This window comes from Haliotis cracherodii, unplaced genomic scaffold, assembly GCF_022045235.1.
Source record: "Haliotis cracherodii isolate W230 unplaced genomic scaffold, xgHalCrac1.p SCAF_16, whole genome shotgun sequence".
NCBI classification, from domain to species: Eukaryota; Metazoa; Mollusca; class Gastropoda; order Lepetellida; family Haliotidae; genus Haliotis; species Haliotis cracherodii.
The window spans coordinates 5,057,102-5,082,915 of record NW_027266271.1 but is presented as its reverse complement, the minus strand read 5'-3'; the positions used below and the strand labels follow the sequence as shown (position 1 = coordinate 5,082,915).

The window sequence follows — 25,814 nt, the reverse complement described above, 5'->3', positions numbered from 1 at the left end:
ATCAAATCTTGTATACGCAAATTATCGAGACGTTTTACGAAACGGAAGTTGTGAGTTGCTCAGAATTTATCAAGCACTATTCGACACACTGATTGACAAAACGTGACCACGTTATTCTTTGCTAGACGTGTTACGGCATCTTATTACAACGATTATAGAAACAGCCGAGGAAGGATGGATAGTCTTGACGCATCTGAAAAGAAGAAGATTTCAGAGGTGATGAAGAAAGCCCGACATGGGTAAGTTGGCACTGGCACTCGCTTCACAGGTCTCGCGTATCTTCGATCCTTATGGTTAGTTAATTGTGCTAGGGTTAGGTAGGTTACTTTTAACACTATCCTCAGCCCTTGATCCCCTTTTCCGGTTAAGCATCCGTTTGTGACCCTTAAGGTTGCGCTCACTCGCCAATCAAAGTTTGCCTCCCTTTACGATCCTTGAAATTAGGCAACCCCTTACGACCCATCGTGTTAATTGAAAGTTAGGGCGTGAGTTAGCTACCGCTTTTAACGAATTAATCCAATGTAATTTGAAAAAAATCTGTACATTTTTATCAAGTTTAGATTTTCGTTGAGAGAATGGCAACTGCATATGCACACAATAGTCAACAATCGGGTGCTGATCACTTGGTAAACAAGAACTGATTATTTGTGAAAGAGACTGTGGTAAAGTGTCCACTATTTCACTCAAATAACTTGATGAACAGGAATACATACCTGCAGAGGGATGTCCCCCCTTCAACTCACTCTCCTCGGTGTTAGGGGCAGCTGCTGACATCTCCAGAAAATTCTGAAATTGCAGCTATATTGGATGTAAACACTTGGACGAGCACCTGCGTTGTGGATTCTGTGGGTGCTACGTCATCAAATCTTGTATACGCAAATTATCGAGACGTTTTACGAAACGGAAGTTGTGAGTTGCTCAGAATTTATCAAGCACTATTCGACACACTGATTGACAAAACGTGACCACGTTATTCTTTGCTAGACGTGTTACGGCATCTTAATACAACGATTATAGAAACAGCCGAGGAAGGATGGATAGTCTTGACGCATCTGAAAAGAAGAAGATTTCAGAGGTGATGAAGTATCTCTGAAACAATAAGTCTATAGAGGGTGTGGAAGTATCTCTGAAACAATAGGTCTATAGAGATGGTGTGGAAGCATCTCTGAAACAATAAGTCTATAGACATGGTGTGGAAGCATCTCTGAAACAATAAGGCTATAGAGATGGTGTGGAAGCATCTCTGAAACAATAAGGCTATAGAGATGGTGTGGAAGCAACTCTGAAACAATAAGGCTATAGAGATGGTGTGGAAGCATCTCTGTAAAGAGTAAAGCTGTGGAGATGGTGTGGAAGCATCTTTGCAACAATAAGTCTATAGAGATGGTGTGGAAGTATCTCTGAAACAATAAGTCTATAGAGATGGTGTGGAAGCATCTCTGCAAACAGTAAGGCTATAGAGATGGTGTGGAAGTATCTCTGTAAACAGTAAGTCTATAGAGATGGTGTGGAAGCATCTCAGTAATCAGTAAAGCTATAGAAATGGTGTGGAAGCATCTCTGAAACAATAAGTCTATAGAGATGGTGTGGAAGCATCTCTGAAACAATAAGTCTATAAGGATGGTGTGGAAGTATCTCTGCAAACAATAAGGCTATAAGGATGGTGTGGAAGCATCTCTTAAACAATAAGTCTGTAGAGATGGTGTGGAAGTATCTCTGCAAACAGTAAGGCTGTAGAAGTGGTGTGGAAGCATCTCTGAAACAATAAGTCTATAGAGATGGTGTGGAAGCATCTCTGAAACAATAAGGCTATAAGGATGGTGTGGAAGCATCTCTTAAACAATAAGTCTATAGAGATGGTGTAGAAGTATCTCTGAAACAATAAGGCTGTAGAGATGGTGTGGAAATATCTCTGAAACAATAAGTCTGTAGAGATGGTGTGGAAGCATCTCTGAAACAATAAGTCTATAGAGATGGTGTGGAAGCATCTCTGTAAACAGTAAGTCTATAGAGATGGTGTGGAAGTATCTCTGAAACAATAAGGCTGTGGAGATGGTGTGGAAGTATCTCTGAAACAATAAGTCTATAGAGATGGTGTGGAAGCATCTCTTAAACAATAAGTCTGTAGAGATGGTGTGGAAGTATCTCTGCAAACAGTAAGGCTGTAGAAGTGGTGTGGAAGTATCTCTGAAACAATAAGGCTGTGGAGATGGTGTGGAAGTATCTCTGTAAACAGTAAGTCTATAGAGATGGTGTGGAAGCATCTCAGTAATCAGTAAAGCTATAGAAATGGTGTGGAAGCATCTCTGAAACAATAAGTCTATAGAGATGGTGTGGCAGTATCTCTGAAACAATAAGTCTATAGAGATGGTGTGGAAGCATCTCTGAAACAATAAGGCTATAGAGATGGCGTGGAAGTATCTCTGTAAACAGTAAGTCTATAGAGATGGTGTGGAAGCATCTCAGTAATCAGTAAAGCTATAGAAATGGTGTGGAAGTATTTCTGAAACAATAAGTCTATAGAGATGGCATGGAAGTATCTCTGAAACAATAAGTCTGCAGAGATGGTGTGGAAGCATCTCTGAAACAATAAGTCTATAGAGATGGTGTGGAAGCATCTCTGTAAACAGTAAGTCTATAGAGATGGTGTGGAAGTATCTCTGAAACAATAAGGCTGTGGAGATGGTGTGGAAGTATCTCTGAAACTATAAGGCTATAGAGATGGTGTGGAAGCATCTCTGAAACAATAAGTCTATAGAGATGGTGTGGAAGTATCTCTGAAACAATAAGTCTATAGAGATGGTTTGGAAGCATCTCTGAAACAATAAGGCTATAGAGATGGCGGGAAGTATCTCTGTAAACAGTAAGTCTATAGAGATGGTGTGGAAGCATCTCAGTAATCAGTAAAGCTATAGAAATGGTGTGGAAGTATTTCTGAAACAATAAGTCTATAGAGATGGCGTGGAAGTATCTCTGAAACAATAAGGCTGTAGAGATGGTTTGGAAATATCTCTGAAACAATAAGTCTATAGAGATGGTGTGGAAGTATCTCTGAAACAATAAGTCTGTAGAGATGGTGTGGAAGCATATCTGTAAACAATAAGTCTGTAGAGATGGTGTGGAAGCATCTCTGAAACAATAAGTCTATAGAGATGGTGTGGAAGCATCTCTGAAACAATAAGTCTATAGAGATGGTGTGGAAGTATCTCTGTAAACAATAAGCCTATAGAGATGGTGTGGAAGCATCTCTGTAAACAATAAGTCTGTAGAGATGGTGTGGAAGCATCTCTGAAACAATAAGTCTATAGAGATGGTGTGGAAGTATCTCTGAAACAATAAGTCTATAGAGATGGTGTGGAAGCATCTCTGCAAACAGTAAGGCTATAGAGATGGTGTGGAAGTATCTCTGCAAACAGTAAGGCTGTAGAAGTGGTGTGGAAGCATCTCTGTAAACAGTAAGTGACACAACATGACACACATGCTTGTATGTTATGTATGTAAAACATGAAAAGTGAGTATGTAAACCCAGACAGTCCTGAGTGGTCCTGGGCGGTTTCGATTCAAACCGGGTCTGCTGTGTACAGTAATTAGTATGACCCTGAGAGACATATTATCTGTAATTCGGAGATTCAAGTATGTAGTTCTGTATGAACTACTGGGAAACCTACAAATTAACTTCTCAGACGTCAACCTAGTTCGTTCAGATGATGTTGCTTCATCAGTTGGTGACATCATGAACTATAACTGAGTATAAAGAGGATTTTTTCATGGTTAGATTATACTGTTCTCAGCAATAGAGCAAGATGTGATGTCATATTCAGGTATTGTTTCAATTTAACTGCTTTGAGAATCACTCAAATGAATATTTGCAAGTACTAGTAAGTTGTTATGCTAAATTGATCTTTGAACCATTTTGATGTAATATTAGATTACATAAGCTGATGAGTGATGTGTATGTCTTCAGGCAAACAGATGTGGGGAACATGGATTGGATGTATACGCGAGACAAGACCAATACAGATGACTACCTGCTTGGCAAGAAGATTGATAAACATTTCGAGAGGGGGGATAAGACTCCCCCTAAAGAAGGTTCGTTCAGTCATGGTAACATGAGATCAAAGAAACCGTTTTACCGCATGCGGTCATAATTTATGTAAAGTGATAAAAGGTTTGCTGCCATAACAGTGATTATTAAAGTTGAAAGAATATCCCATTGAGATCACACAGTCCTCTCACATAAACCACATTACACAATTAAGATCCACACAAGATTTTACTTCACACATATTCAGCTCACTTTGAACATGTTGAACATACCTGCATGGTGAGACTTAATGCTTTGTTCATATTGTTCAGTTTACGACCTCTTGACAGCCATCTTTATTTTGAAACAGCTTATGCGTGTTGTAAATTGTGTGTGTGTGCATGCATACATGCTATAAGGAAAACTGCACAGTGCCACATTCTTTAATACTGTTGGCTATTGATGAAAACCATTGGAGCCCTATATATACTGTATTAACCCACAGGAATATGTACATAGCTATAAACACACAAAGTATTTTTAATTGACCAATGTATCCCTTGGCCTCGTATGATACATATTTCTAAGTTCAAAACATGAAAACAATCATATATCTTTTCATAAAATACACATATCAATATCTGACTTTGCACTGCAACATCTTCTCGTATGGAAACTGTTCTCATGTTCCCTAAACTTGAAAAGAATCCATATATTAGTTTTCAAGTTATAGGTCACACATATGTTTAAATAACAAAATCATAAGTAAACAAATGGAAAAAAAGCTGTATTTTTTTAGAAGATCCAATTATTGGAAACAAACTTTGCACTGCACTTCTCCCCTCTTGGTATAGAAAGTGTTCAATAATGTTGAAAAGAATCTTTGCAGTAGTTTTCTAGTTATAGGTTGCACACAAAAATGTCCAACCATTTTAGGTAGGGGGTATAAAGAAAAAATTCACAATCTACCCACATCACTTTTAGTCAAAGATCATCTCTGATAGATGCAAATAGATATGGAAGACGTTTGGTTGGAAGCTTGACGTTTTCAAGCTGATCAATCCTCTTGGTTGACGTCTTGGCGCAATTTTAGTTAAAATATCAAGTGCATTAAATTGATTAATCCCGATGCAACATCACTGCCCCTAATTTCATTAGACTATAGTGTTATTTTTTCACTTATCATACATTACTCCTCCTTTATTTTTTATGTTAGTATACTTATCCTGCATTACTTTGTCTAAAGTGGCCCAATCATCGCAGAACTACCTCCCTACGATGTCTTCAGATGTTCTGTTTTTAGCAGTAATGTGCTGATCAGTGACATCACCCCTTCCCGTCACAAGGGAGCTGTGTGATAGGGTCAGCCACTCAACCAGTTGGAACAACTTCTTCAGCAAGACCTCACACGGCTCTTCCTCTGTCAAGAACAAGCAGTAAATGCATAAAGGAGTTATGCAGGATAAATATACAAATATAAAAAATATGGAGATTTGACTAGTTTTTCTATCTGTGGTAGTCTGTTAATAATGTGACTACATGTACTGCTGATAACCAGTTAAGTCATGTATAACTTGGGTGGTCATGTGTACCTCAGTTTGTATTAAATGATGCAGGAATACACATGCTCAGAACAGGAAGTGACAAGCACGTGGCTGATTATTTATTTCAAGTGCCCTTCAGGCACCTAGCTGTTATGACTATCCAAGCTTTCTTTATAGTCAACATTGTTAAATCGTTCACCATTTGGATTTAATTACCAGTTAATTACTGGACAAAGACCCATCCGGGTCAAACGCCCTCAAAAACTGGGTGACCATGATATGCCAATCCAGGAGGCTCATGGACAGACTGAAAGATAATATATGTATGACTGTGTGTTGCAGATGATGTGTTTGGAGAGCGCATCAAAGCTAACATTGCTTTGGACATGCAGGCCAAAATGAGGGAGGACCCACTGTATGCCATCAAGTGAGTGATCTCAAGAAGCTGAATACAGGTCCTAATTGCAGATTTGATGCTTATATAATGGTCCTGAAATGACTAAACATATCCCTGATGAAATAGAGAGTACCTCTGTAAACTATTAGCATGATTAGTATTAATGTTAGTAAATATCTAATTGTTAACTCCACACAGTTTCTTTTTATGACCATGATGACCATGGCACAAGATGACATTTGTTAGCTTTTGATGCACACTTAACTGGATCGAGTCCCCCTGTCACACACGTTTATTTGTTAAGATTGTCATGATTATTCACATACAGGAATTACAGACATGACTTATAATTATAAGATCTTTCTCTTAACACTGAACCTTCTCATTGTGAAACAACTGACCGCTCTCCCACTAGGGTTTGGTGTTGGAGAAGCATTTGTGTTTATGTATACTCACATGCAAAAGAAACGCAAGTCAATATGCAGTATACAAGTTATTTATTTTCAACAGTAAAGACAAGAAATACTAATAGGGCAAGATTGACAAAACATTTACTGAAGACAGTTTAATGGATTAAAAGGCAGATGACATAATTGTTTTTTTCAAATGTTAAGGGTTAAACAGTTTCGGGTTAATACCTAAAATGTCAGTCAATACCTGGTGTGACCACCATTAGCATTGATCACTGCCACACATCTTCTGTACATTGAGTGGATCAGACGATTTGTGAAGGCCCTAGGGATCCTCCTGCACACATCCAGAGCAGCTGTGCGTAGTTCATTGGCATTTGTAGGAACTGGGCGCAAATTGTGCAGACGCCTTTGAACCTCATCCCACAAGTGTTCGATGGGGTTCAGATCAGGACTGAGGGCTGGCCACGGTAGAACACAGATGTCGTGTTTTTGCAAAAAGGCCATGGTAGTTTTGGCAACATGGGGACGAGCATTGTCCTGCTGGAAAATTTGTTGTTGATGTTGTGCAAAAAATGGAACAACGTGGGTCTGATCACTTGGTCGATATACCGCTGAGCAGTGACGCCGCGTCCCCGACGTTGACCAACATTCAGAAAGCACATGGGTCCAAGTCTCGCATTAAGTCCAATCCCTGCCCATATCATGACGCTAGGTCCACCCCATGGACCCCTTTCCACAACGTTTCTGTCAGCAAAACGATCACATCGACGGCGCCAAATTCTGACTCTTCCGTCTGCATGGGAGACACAAAAGCGACTTTCATCAGAGAAGATGAAACTCCCCCACTCACGATGACGCCAATTCTGGCGACCCTGTGCCCACTGAAGTCGTGCTTGTCGATGCTGTGGTTGGAGAACAGGACGACATGCTGGTCGGCGACATCTGAGGTTGTTGGAACCGAGACGTCGGATCACAGTGTCCCGACTAATGTGTCGATTATGTGTTCCTATGGTCTGTCGAGGACTTTCACTTGCAGTTAGGAACGGATGTCGCTGGTGTTGACGGGTAATCTGCCGATCTTGTCGAGGTGTGGTGACCCAAGGACGACTGCTCCGAGGAAGGTCATCTGTGGTCTGTGTAGCATTGTATTGATGCAGGAGACGGTAAATTGGGGTTATGTTAACATTGAAATGACGGGCAACATCTTGGACAGACTCTCCAGCTTCCAAACGTCCGATTGCCTGGTTTCTCTGAATTTGAGTTAGGCGTGGCATTGTTGACCAAGGAGTGATAGGTCCAAGAATCGACCACAGTTTTACACCCACTACAGTTTGTGACAGTTCGTGCCTTTTCAATTTCACGAGAAATGGGTGCATGATACCCACATATTCATTGAAATGGTGCGTTTTGGCGATTTGTTTTTATGTTGCGTTTTTACTTGGGGCTTCCAAAATCCATCCTATTGTTCTTCAGTCAGGTTCAATCTCGTAAACAGGGATGTTATAATATTTCTGGGATTATATTTATTATCCCAGGTATTTCATGAATACAACTTCTGTTAATGTTGTAACATTTGAGTGTTTCTCGTAAGAATGTTATTTTGCATTTGAACACAATGTAATGAAATGTAAGTAAAATGACAAACGTTTTCTTTATATTCCCGTGGATCGAACACGCAACCTTCGTATCTGAGCCCAGTGAGTGTAACACTAGGCTACAGATGCGCTGATAAATCACAATGCTTTTAAGAATGTCTTTTTCAACGCCAGCAACAGATATTTTACGCCCTTTTCCTAAGGTTCATAGAAAGTATGTTTGAAACATAAAATTTTTGATAAAGGTTGTTTTAAAATTCTTTTTTAGGTTTTTATGTTAGATAGAACACTCACCTTTTAAATCTCATAAAAGTCAAAGGGTAAATGTTTTATCTACACATAAAAGTCCAGTTTCCACCCTTGACAAAGTAGGCTGGAATTTTCTGGCTCGATCTTAGTGCCACCAGTGGCTTTTATGAGTTACAGTCGAACCTCGTTGTTTTGAACTTGTGGGCACCTGGAAAAAAGTTCGAGTTATCTGGGGTTCGAGTCAATCAACAAAGTGAATTTTTGAAAACCAAACATCATGCTATGAGAGATCATTACCAGGTCAGGACACAACAATAGGTTTAGAGGCGTACGTAAAGTTCAGTGCACAGGCTGCTGGTAGTAAAGGGGGAGGCAACTCAGGCGTATCATCAATCTCACTGTCCCCATCTGGATTGATGTCATTGTTTAAGTCATACAATCAAGGCCACTGAAACACTCTGTACTTGTGTAATGGATTGTGATTGGCTCTTCACTCATAGCGTCTGTTACTACCATTATTGATTGATATTTTCATGTAAGTAGACTACTTTCACATTTACTGTGACAGTTAAGGCTTGGAAATAATAACAAGCGGCAAAAAAATTATGGATATATATTTTTCCACTATGAACCATAAACAACTCATGTCATTGCAATGTGTGAGGCAAGGCGAAGATCATGAGATTAACTCTTGTTAACCCCCTACGACTCCACCTCGGTTAAACAGCTCATCGTCTATAACGCTCACCAACTATTTGGACCCCATTGGTCGTGTTGTTGCGAGGGACCAATGTATCTCAAATAATAGATTTGGAAATTGTAGTATAAATTGTATATTTATATACTATCCTATCTCACACTTTACATTTCTCCCTTCTTCTTCGAACCTATGTGGGAACGTGCTTGAATCATGTTTCCAGCTTCTAAAACTAAAAATAGCCCCCCAAGCCCCCCCTGCATCTCCATGGTTACGTCCAAAAGCTAGGTCAATTACGTGCCTCTCGTGCACGCAGTGCCTGCTTGAACTGACCACGTGTGCGCCTCTACCAATTCATTCTCTTTCACGGAGCTTATTAGGCTAGAGTAAATGAGATGCGGGGAGGGATGGTCGGGTGGGCCTATCGTTTGTGAGATAGGATAAGTATATAAAAAATACAATTTATGCTAAAATTTCCAATTTTTTAAATTTATCCTATCTCACACTTTGCTTTTAATCCCAAGGTTGGATGGTGGGCCGCAGATATCCTAGCCTGTATAGACTACAACCGTGAGATATGGTTGTCTAGCTGGTTCTAGACAGTGTAATTTTGAATTTGTTTAAGAATTGAAAAACTGTCTAGCGTCTAAAGACATGAACTCATGAGCAGGAAAAAAATACACATGATCAACTGGTGTTAACGATCCCGATACGTTACTCAAACGAAACAGCATGAGATCAGGTATACATGCCGAACGTTTTCCCGTATGTCATCGTACATATAGAACGACCGCGTAGCTGTAAACGCATTTATAAGCGAAACGCCAGACGACTTGAAATAGATCCTGGAAGGGCATCAATTCTTCAAACAAAACACAGCAACTATCTCCCACGGATCATAGAGTGCGCTAGGTTTGGTAACTCTTTTAACGCTTCGTCGTGGTTCTCAAACACATTCGAGGGTATGAAGCGAACCAAAAACGAGAAGAGGAACGATCGACAATATTCCATAGCAATGGACCTTCGAACCAAAACCCTACATCACAGATACCTTAGGCAGAGGTGCTCGGAATAAAGGTTCAGGACACCGATCTTTCTTTTTTTTTTTTATTTGTTGTGTTTGTTGTGTTTTTTGAACGGCCGCACCGAATGGTGACTTCGTAAATTAAGACTAAGAAGTCTCTACAGATGAGCTAATCCACCCTCAATCCACCCTAATCCACAATAACAAAAACAGGTAATACCACGTAAATGTTTAATGATTTATTCTCTGCGTGAACTGGGAGGAGACAGTTGTTGTGCCAACACCAACTAACCGAACTTGTTGAACCCTTCAGTCACGATTGTGACTGAATGTATATGATCGGCTGCACTGATTGGTCACTTTGTAAATAAGACTAATAGGTCTCTACAGACAAACTAATCCACCCTCTGAAAGGGACTCGATCTGGGAAAAATCGAACATGTAATACCGCGTAAATGTTCAATGATTTATTCTGTATATACACTTGTAACCCACATAGTATAACTGATTATTATCTGCGTGAACAGGGGCCAGACAGCTGAGGCGCGCTGCATCGAGATATATTCGAAGCGCCCGAACCGGGCACAAGGAGAGGTCTTCATGGTTGTTTGATCCCAAAATAGCCGAGGGCGGGGAAATCATAAATAGCCGGTCCGGTTGTCAGGGAAGTTGGTTCTCTGCCACAAAATATCAACGAAGCCCCAGGATGTCTTTGCCACTTCTGGATCTGTCGAACTGGGCCCTAGTGACATCCAAAGCATGAATTTCACTTACCTGTGCAGCAGTGGCCAAAGCCATAAAATAAACGGTCTTCAGCGTAACTGTCTTGAAATCCTTCTCCATCAGTGGTTCGTAATCACCAGTAACCAGGTGTTGAAGAATAACGTTTAGGTCCCACAAAGGAGGCCGAAAACCAGCAGCTTGGTCGGCTAATTTGTAGGAACGGATGAGCGATTGTAGTTCCGTAACCGTGGAAACCTTCGCACCGGAAGTGGTGGCGATGACTTAGTTAATAGCCTCGAGGTAGGTTGCCAACGTGGACCCCCGAAGTTTCCGAGTCGAACGCAGGTGATGTAAGTATTCAGCAATCTGTTGAGGCGAAGCCGAGGTAGGAGTGGAAATATCATGAGCGCGACAATAAGTCTCAAAAGCCGTCCACTTGTGGTCAAAAAGGCACCTGGTGGAAACACGATGGGCAGCAGAGGAGGTCGTCGCGGTGCGGAAGAGGATGAAACTGTAGGTCGGCGAGCCTTAACAACGTGGGGAACCAGTTGCGCGTTGGCCAATTGGGCGCAACCAGAATCAGAGACAGGTGATCGGTGGCTGCTATCTTCTGTAGGACCCGAAGGAGGGGAAGGTGAAGGAGCCCTGTCGGGGGAATGGCATAGGCATTGAGACTTCCCCTTGAGATCGCCAAGGCGTCCTGTTCCCAAGCCTGAGGGTCAGGGATGGGAGATACGAAACGGGATAGTTGAGCGTTGAAGCGGGTGGCGAAGAGGTCTACTTCCGGGTTCCGATGAAGTTGACAAATCCATTGGAACGATTGGTGATGGTCTGTCTGGTTGGGACAAGGAGTCTGCTATGACTTTGGATATCCCCGGAATTTGCCGAGCACGGACATGTATGTTGAGGGAATCAATGAGAGCAAGTGAGAGTAGGAACATTGACTTCGTGGATCCCATCCTGTTGATGGACCACACCACCGCCGCGTTCGCGGACTGGATCATGAGGGAGGAGGACCGGAGGAGGTCCGACCAATGCAAGAATTGTTGCCTTGACTCAAGATTGTTGATGTGAAGGCAACGTTCTATGTCGGACCACCCCCCTGCTCCCCAACCAACGGTTCAAGCGTTGACGAACAGATGGAGGGACGGGACAAATGGCGTCAAGGAGACCCCGTCGCAAACGTTCGACGCGACCAGCCGCCATTGAAGATGAGCGGTAGAGAAATCAGCGTGTGACAATTGTTGATCCTGATAAAGGCCGCGAGAAAACATTGGAGAGGTTGCAAATGAAGTCGACCCTGTACAGTGAGCGCCTGCACCATGTTAGGAGGCCCAGGAGTTGTTGCCATTGGCGCAGTTGAAGCGGCTGTTTGAGTCCTAACGGTACGAGATGTTGAATCTTCACCCATTGGTTGTGGCGAACGAACATCAGACCTTGCCGAGTGTCGAACAGGGCTCCTATGAATTGGAGACGTTGAGTGGGAATGAGTTCCGACTTTTGTTCGTTGATTAGCCAGCCGAGTTGTCTGAGAAGACGCATTGTGAAGGCGAGTTGTAGACGGAGGAAATAGGCGTCTGCGTTCTAGAATTGAACGATGGTTAACAAAGTCCGTTGTTGATCCCTGTGATCCCAACTCGTGGGTAGGATAGGTGGACAAGGGTCGGAAGGAGCTGACCTAGAAGGATTATGCCCCAGCGATCTGTGCGCCGAATGAGAACGGCTCCGAGAATGACTTCGACGATCACATTCTTTATATGACGACAAACGCCAATCCTGTGAACTGTGAGGTGGGTAGGCATAGCTGGCAGAAGAGTGGTAGTCAGGGCTAGCTGCATCCAAGAGCGGGACTTTGAAAGGAATGGAGCAATCGGTCGCTTGTATTTCGAGTGCAGGACGAGAGCGCACATCGACCTGCATATCTTCTTGTGCGAGAGGACAAGTCGTCTGTAAGGAAGCTATCTGAGTGGGTGTCGTCTGTGACAGAAATTACAGGTTCGACAGGATTGTCTTTAAGGCATGATGAGCTGGTACTAGCTTTGGAATCTCCTAATTTGGAACGGCAATACGACGACATCAGTGCAGGTAAACATTTAAGCCGAGTTAGACATTCCGCACATCGGGAACCCAGGCTGCACTGGTTACAACATGATGAGTGGGGATCCGACGTGGAGTAAGTACGTCTGCATTCTTTACAAGCAGGACGTTGATTGTCCTCCTTTCCCATATTTTTTTAGGATACTCAAAACTTGCGAAGGACAATAGTTTTCTGTGATGTTCCGAACACGTTGCCACACAGTGGTGATGAGAAAGAGAATGAATTGGTAGAGGCGCACACGTGGTCAGTTCAAGCAGGCACTGCGTGCACAAAGGAACGTAATTGACCTAGCTTTTGGATGTAGCCATGGCGATGCAGGAGGGCTTGGATGGCTATTTTTAGTTTTAGAAGCTGGAAACATGATTCAAGCACGTTCCCACATAGGATCGAAGAAGAAGGGAGAAATGCAAAGTGTGAGATAGGACAAGTTTAAAAAATCACGAACATAATCTTAATCCATTTTACTTATCTCTCAATTTTCATGTGTCATTGGCACGGCATGTGAGAGAACACTTAAGTATTTTGCTGGCGATGTGTATTCAGTAATTAGCTTGGACCTGTAATGTGAGGTGTGCTTGTTAACTAGGCTTGATTGGATGATAGCATGTTGTTAGAAGCTATACTGCCTTTGATGTGACTGCGTCAATGGCAGTCAGGTCAGTTAATTGTGTGAGAAGTGACCTGAAGTTTGACGAGTGTGGCTGTGGGGATGTTATTACATCCAGTTCCACTTATCTGAGTATAAATGATAATAAATATTGAAGGAATTCGCAGGGACCAGAAAGTGGATTCGAGAGAACTGGGAATCCGATAGATCCAAGTTTAACACAACGCGGTTCGACTGCATGTCCCTTCATGGCCCTCCGATTGACAAATCAGATTCCAATGTTATATCCCTTGCATTTGTTTCATACAGAATGGCAGCGCCCTGTCATGATGATCTGATCGATAATCAAAAGGTATATTGTAATTAAACAGGTCTTACCTCGTGAAGTGCTCAAATGACTTGAGCACCTTCATTAAAAACATGAAAAGATTTGAAAACGCCCATTTGACGGAACACATGCTTTGCAACTCCTGTACTTGAATGAAATCTGCACTGTAGTTGCCATGTTGTTTACAAACATTCCGTTACACGATTTTTATTGTACTATGCGTAGATTTGTTAGTCCGTACAAAACATAACTCCAAAATCCAGGGTGGAAACTGGACTTTTATGATCAGTAAACGCCCTTGCCAAGGGAAGATGTGATACATGATCATCATACTAAATAGAAAAAGGAGATAAATGCACCAGGAGAGGTGCAAGTGTATCAGCCTATACAACATGTATACACTGTTTCCACCAGTGTCCAGAATAGTACTCTTTCACAATCTGCTTCACAAGATAAGCTATGTTTATTAAGATGATATTCTCTTACAGGAAACGTGAAGAGGAATCAAAACGTAAAATTCTCAACAATCCTGTTAAGATGAAAGAATTGCAGAAGATGGTAAGTAAATAAAGTTAATGTTCTATCAGTGCTATCATTGTCTAAGAGTGGTGAATTGATCAAAGTGCTTTGTGCACAAGTCAGGAGGCCCAATGTTAGGCCACATACATTCTGTTTTTTAATTCATTTATTCATATGAAAATCTATCTATTCAATGATGGCTGTAACATAGCTAGCAGGAATATTGCTGAGTGCAGCATTGGAAAACAAGCAAACAGATGCTACAGTATAGTTTTTTTTAGTCCAATGCTGATTTTGCACTGGCCTTCATAAACTCCCCCAGCGTCTACATTAAAGACATTTTGATACCCCATAGTTTTCCAAACAATTTCAAAGCTTGTGAAGTACACCAAATATTTTATTGATAACGTATCTTGTCTGAAACAGGGAACAATTGCATGATGCTATTTCCCACAGTTCGATACTAGACAAATGAACAATAACCTTAGTATTGTTAAATAGATGCAGGAAACAATTGCATACTTCTGATTTTGCTACATAATGAAAATGTGCAATAGCTCCTAGCTGTAGATAATGAGGGCCAGGCAAACCAGTGGCTGGCTGCTTCATTAATGTCCATGGGATACAGACAGCCTTTACATTCCCATGGCTACATGTCTGACCTCATGTCTAACCACAGGTGGCACAGTATGACCAGATAAGGCCATTGGTCAAGCTACAGGTTTGATCATATGTAATACATACTGCCAATGCGATGCTGAGTTATGTTGCCGTCGTCATATATGTTGTCATGATGAGACCAAAGAGTTGTGTTTTTTGTCCCTTTGGTGTGTAGGTAGCTCAACAGAAGAAGGAAAAGAAAAAGAAGAAGAAACACAAACACAAACACCGACATGGTGGTTCTGATGAGGAAGATCTTGTACAGCAATATTTGTCAATACTGAGTCAAAAACAGCATCAACACTCTCGGTCAGCACAGCTACCACGCACAAAGTCTGGTAAACACAACAAACTCCAGCGTAGCTCCAGTTCTGACTCTAATGACCCTCCACCAAGACACAGGAGACGCAGTCCCTCTTCTGATGCAGACAACCCTCCCCCCAGACAGTCTCGACACCAGAGAAGTAGTCCTTCAGAGGAGGAGGACTCAAGAACTTCAAAAGCATATGGTTTAATTGTATGTTCTTTGTTCTTACAAATGATGTTCTCATGAATATTTGACATTTTGTTTCAGCTCACTATCTCTGAAAGCTCACAGATATCTGATCAAAAGTGTTTATTGTAGGAAGGCCACCGTCATATGTGCATATGCACAAATGAAAATTTAATTCACAGGCAACATTTCATTGCCCTTGTAAGCATGATATACATATATATACATGTGACCGGTTCCATAGAAAGGGACCAAATGTCATCAACTATTGAAACTAAGTTTTATCAAAAAAAGAAAATTAAGATATTCCACTATATTTTTGTAACTTAAATTAAGCAAGGGTGTAAGACAAGGAAAAAAGATGAAGTTGGATGTTTTGTTTTATTCTTAAAAAGAAAACATGATGTCTTGAAATGTGATTATGTAAACTAAATAACTTGAAAATGAGGGCTGGTCAAAAAGTTCTCAGCCTCAGCCCAACTTTCAACTATGGCCCTTAACAAAGTGAACTAGTCAATGTTGTACATTGTTTGAATAGTTCAACTGTATTTGGTCTGTTGAGGCCGTTTGTATATTAGTGACAGCCTGTTGAACGTGATAGGGGTCCAAATGGACACAGAAATGGACCAGAATGAGTTCCGAGCAATCATCAAGTTTATAACTGTAGAGAAAAGTACTCCCCAAGAAATTCATGACTGCATGTCACAAGTGTATGGATAAAAGCTGTGGGTATGCCCTAGCTATTCCACTGTTAAACGCTGGGTAGCTATGTTTAAGGCTGGGAGAAACAGGCCTTGATGATGACGTGAGATCTGGACATCCCTCAACTTCAATCAATGAAGATTCAATCAAGGAGATAGAAAAACTTATACTGTCAGACAGACATATTACCATTGCTGAACTTTAGGAAGACACAGGTCTAGGCCATGGATCCATTGAAACTACTGTATTATTCATGACCATTTTCAAATGAATACGATATTTGCTCATTAGGTGCCAAAGTTTCTAAATTCTGATTTTAAGGACAAAAGAACTGACGTTGCCAGACAAAATTTAGTGTTAATTTAGGAGGATGGGTCTACCACACATCAAAATGTCAATCGATGGAATGGCACCATTCCACTTCCCCGGCACCAAAGAAATTCAAGTCTTTAAGATCAATGAAGAAAGTTATGGCCACTGTATTCTGGAATGTAAAGGGTGTGATCATTGTTGATTACTAGAAAGTCAAAAGATGATTATCAGTGCCTACTATGCTGATTTGCTTCATCGCCTGAGAGATTCTATCAAAGAAAAGCAACCTCTCAACTTGCAAAGGCTGCTGTGAGACAATGTAGATTCGAAGAGCTTCATCGGCCTCCATACTCGCCAGACCTGGCACCAAGTAATTTCCACCTGTTTCCTAAACTGAAAACATTATTCGCTATTACATCTTCGTGTTCACTTTACCACTATAACAGTGTAAAACATTTTAAGTGTAATGTGCCATCTGGCTCTTTTTATTATGTGTAACATAATCTAAAACCAACTAGTGGTTTTGTGGCATCTTTTTGTTAATAAATGATTACACTGTTTTATGATTCTTCATTTCTTTGATTCAGTACCAAATAGTTTCACGTAAAATTGAATATATGTGTGCTAGATGTTGTCAAAATCACATACACTGAGAAGAAAAATTAAATTCTGTGCCAGCAATATAGAACTTACCATGACACATGTCAGCATCTTCGCTGTGACCAAAACCATTGTGTACAGTCTTTGTATACATACACTAACAACTAAATCCATTTCAAATGACTGAAATGATGAAATGCAATCCCATATTCATATGTTGTTTTTTTCTTTAAATCTTACAATTTTGTTTCGAAGAAATCTTGAGAGAGTGTCAAAATTTTAACCTGTGACTTGTGAATCCTTTCTCCTTGTGCATGTTTTCACAAAATAACAATAAAAAGGCATCTTTGTTTCATCCCTTAACATTATGGTTAGGAACAGTAATGTTTGAAGGACCCCATTGACTAAAAACCTCAAAATTTCAAATGAAGCACTCAAAAAATGTCTTCCTTGGCATTGGTGTTAACGACATGTAGTCCCTTGCTTGGAACAGGTCGCATATATACAAACTTAAACATTTCACTACAGTATTGTCTTTAGATTTTCACAGTAATCAGCATTTATGAAGTGTGGAGATGAAAAGTGAGGAATATACGTACACAGATCACGTAGATGCAGATGGACATAACAGAACAATGTGATATTCATCCTCAGTCCCAGTTCCACATACGGGGCATATATGTCGCACTTTAGAATGGAGTACCATCTTCCTTCATTATTTCGTAATGCAAATTTGAATAAAATAACATCAAATTTTCCAAACTACTCAAAAGCAAAAACGATAAAAGAATAAACATCACTCTTTGAACCAAAAGGGGCGGTCTGGTAGTCTGGTAGTTAAAAGTGTTCGCTCGTCACGTTGAAGACCCAGGTTTGATTCCTGACATGGGTACAATGTGTGAAGCCAATTTCTGGTGTCCCCCGCCGTGATATTGCTGGAATATTGCTAAAAGCGGCATAAAACCAAACTCACTCACTCACTCACTTTGTAGCCAAATAAAAATCATTGACTCAATATTTGCCTTTTCCTGTTATTATATTTTCTTTGTGTATTCCATACACCCATCTTTTTGTGGCACAAATACTGTCCATCTGCTTCTGGTGAAATCGTTGCTGGAGTAGGGAATGAAAACAAACATTGTCAAAATGTCAGTGTAACTGAAACTTTTGAGAAGAAGGGTTATTAGATTCAATTATTTTCCTTTACAGATTTTTGGCTTACCTGATGTAAAGTCAAAGTCAAGTGAATTAATTTCATGATGCATTGTCTGTCATCTGTCCATCTTTAGTCAATATTTTTGTCATGGCAGACATATTGAAATTTTCCCATTGATTTACGAACCGTGCATGATTCATTAAGAACTTTGCTATTGCACCATCATGTGGTATGTGGAATAAATTACAATGCAGTTTGTGGCAAATTTAGGTTCTTGATCCCGCTACACCATTTGACCTTAATGCACTCACCTTTCAAAGTGTTATTGTATTTTTGACATCTCTATGAAACTACAAAGCCTTTGATGCTGACTACATGAATGATCACAGCTTCACATATTGCAGTCACAGTGAATATAAAGTTTGCTAATTGCTCCATGTATCATTATGTAGTTACGTGGTATGACAACAACACGTTGCATTTTGCTCTGTATTCTGATATTTGTCACAACTTCAACAATTCCTACGAATACAAAACTTCTATTACATAAGGCTTAAAAAAATAAAAGAATTGGTTCTCAGGCAGTGGCTTTTGAAAATATAGTGCGATTTGGAATATTTAAGGATTTTTTGTCTATTTTTAAAAAATGGAAATTAAAATTGAAACCTGTGGTGAACTTTATGATGATGTGGCAGTGCCTGAGAACCAAGACTATTATTTGTTTTAGCCTAATTGCCAGAAATCCTGTATTTTGGCTGTCACACTATACAAATTCTTTGCATGCATTGTTCATGGATTGAACAGTATCTTCACATTTGCTTTTCCCTCTTGGCTTCTATAAGAGTTATTTGGAAGATCGAGGATACAGACTGCACAATCATTCTCATAACGCCAGTATGGACAGCCTGCCCATTGTTACCCAAACTGTTTCCGTTACTCCAAGATGAAGCCCTCAGACTAATGGAGCACCGAGATCTCCTCATCCAACCAAGATCAGACATCATGTATGGAAGCGTACACTCCCTTCACCTTCATGCTTAAAAGCTATCTTGCAGAAAATACAGTCTTCCGGCTACACCAGATCTGCTTCACTGGCGGTTGCTTGTTCTTGGAGACAATACTTGTCCGCCATCTACGACAACAGAAGGTGCAAGTTCTGTTAGCGGTGAAGTAGACGAGGATAGTTGTGGGACCTATAACTGTATCTATGGATCACCTTTAAAGGATATCGCTCTGCCCTAACATTGGTTCTCCAGCATGACAGGCTATCTATTGTAGATCATACTCTCCTTGTTTGTAAGAGCTTCTCTGTTGGAGGTTATTAAAACCCCGCACAGTTGTTCTGTCCCCTCTCCTGGAGAAGTCGTTTTAACCATTTGGGATCGGCATGTGTTGTTACAGAATACAAAGAAAACAGCCTTCATTTTAACCATGGCCATGACCAGATACTCTGAACTTCATGCTCTCGACCCTCGGCCGTTTGAGAATTTTTCAAGATTGTGTATACCTCATTTTGGTTAAACAAATAGAATGGTTTTGTATGGAACATCTAGGTATCCTGTAAGTACTGGATTTAAAGCAAAAACACCCATTTTGTTTTGGAGTCAAGAAGTTTGCGTCAGTTTCAGTATGTAACTATCCAGGATATTACGAGATGCCACAAGCCACCAATCCCTTGATTGTTGATGTTGGAAATAAGTGAAGACTTCCTGACTTCACATGCACAAGTGGCTAAAGGCGGGGAGGCACTCGTAGTATCTCAACTACTAATTATGGATAATTGACAGTGAAGAGGACTTCTGTTGGATTTATGAAGATTGTTTATGGTGTGATGACAGCTGAAATAAAGGATTATGGCTATGATGTAATAGAGGCAGTATTCTTTGATTTATTGAACAATGAAAACTATTGTTTCACTTTTATGTAATGCTATGGCTGCCAATATTGCCATGATAGTCACAATAAACATGTAGTTTTGACCTCTGCATAGCCATTTATGATTTTACAATTGTGTAATATAAATAACATTCTAAGAGGAGTCTTCTTTACACTTACTGACCTTCTGATCTAATATCATAGTGAGATATATTCTAGTGAGTGTTTTGGCTCTATTTGTAGTGTGTAAAAGTGCCAGGCAGATCTGTGAAACAAACAACTGAATTAGTCTGGCCTAATCTATGTTTACTTTTGTTTATTCTAGTTTACCCCCATTTTTGTGACCTTCAAACCTAATGTTTTAAATATTTAAGAAAGATGCTGGTGAGCTACAAATCATTGTTGCTTTATTTTATGTACTGTTCAGCTTGTCTGTGTATGTCAATCAAGTATCACATCAGTGAAAGTGTTCATCATCCAACTCAGTAATACCATTCACTTTGAGGTTCTCATTTTGACTGCGAACAACAGTACTGATTTTTGTATTTGCAGTTGCTTTGCTTCACATTTAGGGTTTAATCCAATTAATTAATGCTTAAAGCTGTCATTATTTATGGCAGGTAGATGCTCTTTATTGCCACAGTTAATCTTTTCAAAGTGCATCTCCTCATAATTGTCACAATGTGTATGATCATGGTAACTTGGTGCCTGTGTATTGTTTATGATTTATACAGAAAACTGTGAATCACCGATCAAGGTCCCCAGCTGTGGGTCGTCAGAGAAAGGACTCACTATCACCTGTCAGACACAAAACCCATGGGGGTAAGTCCCGGGGTCAGCCTCCCTCCCCCTCTTACAGAAAGCCTTCACACAAACACAGGAGTCCTTCTCCACAAAGGAAACACAAAACGAGGTCTAGGAGTAGGTCTCCAAGAAGGAAGTATGGCAATCATTTGCAAAGAAAGAATCACCAGGCAAGCAGTCCCTCTCCTCAAAGAAAAAGGCATCTGGGGAAGAAGCGGTCCCCATCACCACCGAGAAGGTTTGACACAAACAGTTGAACCTTTATGCTTGTAAACATCTTGGTAAACACACAGCATTTGGTTACTGACTGTACAGTGGCTGTACAGTGGCTGTACAGTGGGTTGACTAAAAACATGGGTGGACTGTGTACAGAAGGTGGACTCTATCAATAGAGGCTGACTGTATTAACAGGTGTTAACTGTGTATATACAGTGGTTGACTGTATTAACAGGTGTTAACTGTGTATATACAGTGGTTGACTGTATTAACAGGTGTTAACTGTGTATATACAGTGGTTGACTGTATTAGCAGGGGTTAATTGTGTATCTACTTAGGTTTTCTGAACTGGGGTTGTCTGTAAACTATGTTTGACTGTATTAACATAAGTTGTCTGTACAGGTGTTTACTGTATTAACATAGGCTGTCTGTACAGGTGTTGACTGTATTAACATAGGCTCTCTGTACAGGTGTTGACTGTACTAACATAGGCTGTCTGTACAGGGGTTGACTGTATTAACATAGGCTGTCTGTACAGGTGTTGACTGTATTAACATAGGCTCTCTGTACAGATGTTTACTGTATTAACATAGGCTGTCTGTACAGGTGTTTACTGTATTAACATAGGTTGTCTGTACAGGTGTTGACTGTATTAACATAGGTTGTCTGTACAGGTGTTTACTGTATTAACATAGGCTGTCTGTACAGGTGTTTACTGTATTAACATAGGCTGTCTGTACAGGTGTTGACCGTATTAACATAGGTTGTCTGTACAGGTGTTGACTGTATTAACAAAGGCTGTCTGTACAGGTGTTGACCGTATTAACATAGGCTGTCTGTACAGGTGTTTACTGTATTAACATAGGCTGTCTGTACAGGTGTTGACTGTATTAACATAGGTTGTCTGTACAGGTGTTTACTGTATTAACATAGGTTGTCTGTACAGGTGTTTACTGTATTAACATAAGTTGTCTGTACAGGTGTTGACTGTATTAACATAGGCTGTCTGTACAGGTGTTTACTGTATTGATATAGGTTGTCTGTACAGGGGTTGACTGTATTAACATAGGTTGTCTTTACAGGTGCTTACTGTATTAACATAGGTTGTCTGTACAGGTGTTGACTGTATTAACATAGGTTGTCTGTACAGGTGTTTACTGTATTAACATAGGCTGTCTGTACAGGTGTTTACTGTATTAACATAGGCTGTCTGTACAGGTGTTGACCGTATTAACATAGGTTGTCTGTACAGGTGTTGACTGTATTAACAAAGGCTGTCTGTACAGGTGTTGACCGTATTAACATAGGCTGTCTGTACAGGTGTTTACTGTATTAACATAGGCTGTCTGTACAGGTGTTGACTGTATTAACATAGGTTGTCTGTACAGGTGTTTACTGTATTAACATAGGTTGTCTGTACAGGTGTTTACTGTATTAACATAAGTTGTCTGTACAGGTGTTGACTGTATTAACATAGGCTGTCTGTACAGGTGTTTACTGTATTGATATAGGTTGTCTGTACAGGGGTTGACTGTATTAACATAGGTTGTCTTTACAGGTGCTTACTGTATTAACATAGGTTGTCTGTACAGGTGTTGACTGTATTAACATAAGTTGTCTGTACATGTGTTGACTGTATTAACATAGGCTGTCTGTACAGGTGTTTACTGTATTGATATAGGTTGTCTGTACAGGGGTTGACTGTATTAACATAGGTTGTCTTTACAGGTGCTTACTGTATTAACATAGGTTGTCTGTACAGGTGTTGACTGTATTAACATAAGTTGTCTGTACATGTGTTGACTGTATTAACATAGGCTGTCTGTACAGGTGTTTACTGTATTAATATAGGTTGTCTGTACAGGGGTTGACTGTATTAACATAGGTTGTCTGTACAGGTGTTGTCTGTACAGGGGTTGACTGTACAGGGGCAGATTGTGTATGTAGAGGGTTGAGTATGTACATTTGTTTGTTTGTTGATTAACGGCGGTCTGTAAATAATCGAGTCTGGACCAGATAATCCAGTGATTGATTTCATCAGCATTGATCCACGTTATTGAGATATGATGACATGCATCAACCAAGTCAGCGAGCCTGATCACTCGATCCCGTTAGTTGCCTCTTACAACAAGCGTAGCCGCCTTTTACGGCAAGCATGGGTTGCTGAAGACCTATTCTACAGGGCTTGTCTGTGTTGCAGGAAGCTGACAGATGAGGAGAGACAAAGGCGGTTGCAGGAGATGATGGACAACGCTAGGTGGAGGGATGAACAGAGGAAGAGCAATGTGCAGAGATACCAAGAGGAAGACAGGAAGGAAGAAGCAGAACAGAAAAAGAAGGGAAGCAGTGCTGACTTTATTAAGTAAGAAAACATTTCAGTTTACATACTGTGTAGCATCCTTGATACCCCTTGATCTTCTGTTGTACTCTGTACTCTGACAGGAGCCAGCAAACACTTCTAAAATGTCTCACAGGTTTATTGAGTAATCCTGAGGCAAAGTTCAAGTAGATTTATAACTTACCTGCCACCTGTCATGTCCAACCATGCAACAGTTTAGTATTTAGTATTTAGCTCCCTTGTCTGACATATAAGTCAGTCTATGGTGTTGTGCATTGTTGTCATCTTTCCATCCATCTGCTGCAAACCTCTAGTTTATCTGTTTATATATATTATATATGTTAGCTACATTTTCAGCATCTCAACTATGCTTCAACCTCTTGGTTTATGGTGTCTCCAGGACACTCTCTGTGATTGTCAGTCTGATTGTAAACATTGCCACCTTGGCAGTTATAGTACAATATCATTGTTGGCTATTGCTAGGCTTACCTTTTCTACATAAGTGTGCATGGTATGTGCTATGTGGAAAAATATATAATACTTATTTTTTGCATAATTTGAGTTTGACACAGCTTTGACCTTTGGGTACCATCTTGGCTGCCAATAGTGAGATGGTGATCATGATAAAAAAATATTTTTGGCCCACCACACAGCCACTAAGGCATGTATCAACGTTTAAAATTTAATGAACATCCTATAAGGATGTCTCTTTTGTAGAAACATCTCTTGTTTCTTTCACTTGTTCTTTGCCCTTTTACATTATTGTATTGCTGCTTTCCTATAATATTCCTGGAAGGATCTGGTGAGCAACAGAGCCGGCTGGCTCCTTGACTGGCCTGTGAGGAGACGATGTGCATGATGATGCTCAGACATAGGGACACCCAGTCCTGTAGTCTATGTACACTGAGGAAGTGAAACACTGTAAATTGAAACTTTCAGCTGTCTATGAACATTGTTCACCATTAGTTACTGACTTACCCGTTTGTCTTGCAGTCCTCTGATGGCCCAGCATGCCAGCAGCAGCACTGTGGAGGACCGACTCAAGCGCAACAAGTACAACATTCAAAGGACAAAAGCAGCTTTGGATAAAAACTTCACCAAACACTGACATGGAATGCAGCTAGAACCAGACATGGGCAAGTGAGACATCGATGTGTCTCCGTTACAAATATCATGAGTACTTGGGGTTCCCCTTGGGCTGATATAGCTGCAAGCATGGTTACTGACACTCTATATATTAGTCATTGGAACAACAGTGGATCAGTGGATGCAGATGGTATCATGTCAAGGTGGCATGGCGGGATAAAAAGCATCTTGGTGAATTCTCCATGGCGATAAGAGATAATAAGTGAGTGAGTTAAGATTTAACTTTGCATCAGCTATGCAATCAGCCATGTGGCAACTCTCTAGAAATAATGTGTCCATGGTGGCATGACTGGAGATTTGAAGGATGTTGTAACCATGATGACTGGAGATAAAGTGTCACGGATGATGTCAGATACCAGAACTTCCTCATGCCCATCATCACACTCATGGTTCTGGTAGACTAACTAGTGACATGAATACTGACATAGTGCAGTGTAACTATATTTGAATTGTGATTGCATACATGACATAACCATGTGATGTGTTTTTTAATAAATTGTCTTTATCAACAACTATTTTGTTGATGTGTGTATAATTTATGAGTAGACAGCAGTGTTTGGGTCCCCAAACATGGAAGGAACATTTCTACAGAAGTTATTGAATCAAAACCGTTTTTCGTTGTTTATGGTTGAATTGAGAGGATTTGTTGGCCCCATTTTATCGTGCCGAATACTGTCTTTAGGTTAAAGGTAGGTTAAAGGGGGATTGAAATAGACCGCACTACAGTAACTTAGTTCATGATTGCATATGTATATTCATAGAAAAGATATTACTTACTCAGTCAAACAAATCGTTTGAATCTGCTGATCCATTTAGGCTGAGTACAGTTTATTGTTTAGCTTACTTTCCATCATTTTGTTTAGAGAAACATTAATTAAGTTTGTAATTATTAATATACACAAACATTGTACCAATCAACCAAAGTGTGATCAGAACCAAGTTTCAACTGAAGTTTAACAAAATCTATAAACCCTCTTAAAAGAAAGTTCAGAATCTCAGGAGCAAATTAGAATTCTAAAACCAGGAATAACACTTAACTGAAATCTTAAAATGACACTCTTCTTGTTGCACCGCCACACATATCCCTTACTCCGACTGCAGTCCCTCCTGTTAATTCTCACACTTATAGCAAGGCCACTGCGATCTGTCCAACACACCTATATCCACCAACCAATCCAAAAGCCATCCCTTATCCCTGCACAATTGTACACAATCACACCGTCAGATGTTTGTGGTGTAATACAAATTACTGAGAAAAGTGACAAATAATGAAAGACTTTCCAGATGTGAAGAT

The 25,814-nt window shown here is 40.3% G+C and overlaps 1 protein-coding gene across 1 annotated transcript; it reads left to right on the top strand.

Moving 5' to 3' along the window:
* The first annotated feature begins 43 nt into the window (after window positions 1-43).
* Window positions 44-25,032, top strand: LOC139463743 (pre-mRNA-splicing factor CWC25 homolog). Its single transcript, XM_071245003.1, has 8 exons — window positions 44-239; window positions 3,965-4,089; window positions 5,911-5,995; window positions 14,188-14,257; window positions 15,054-15,395; window positions 20,751-21,058; window positions 23,237-23,398; window positions 24,368-25,032. Exons 1-8 carry the CDS (start codon window positions 175-177, stop codon window positions 24,480-24,482), a joined length of 1,272 nt encoding a protein of 423 aa, XP_071101104.1. The 5' UTR covers window positions 44-174; the 3' UTR covers window positions 24,483-25,032.
* The last annotated feature ends 782 nt before the right edge of the window (window positions 25,033-25,814 follow it).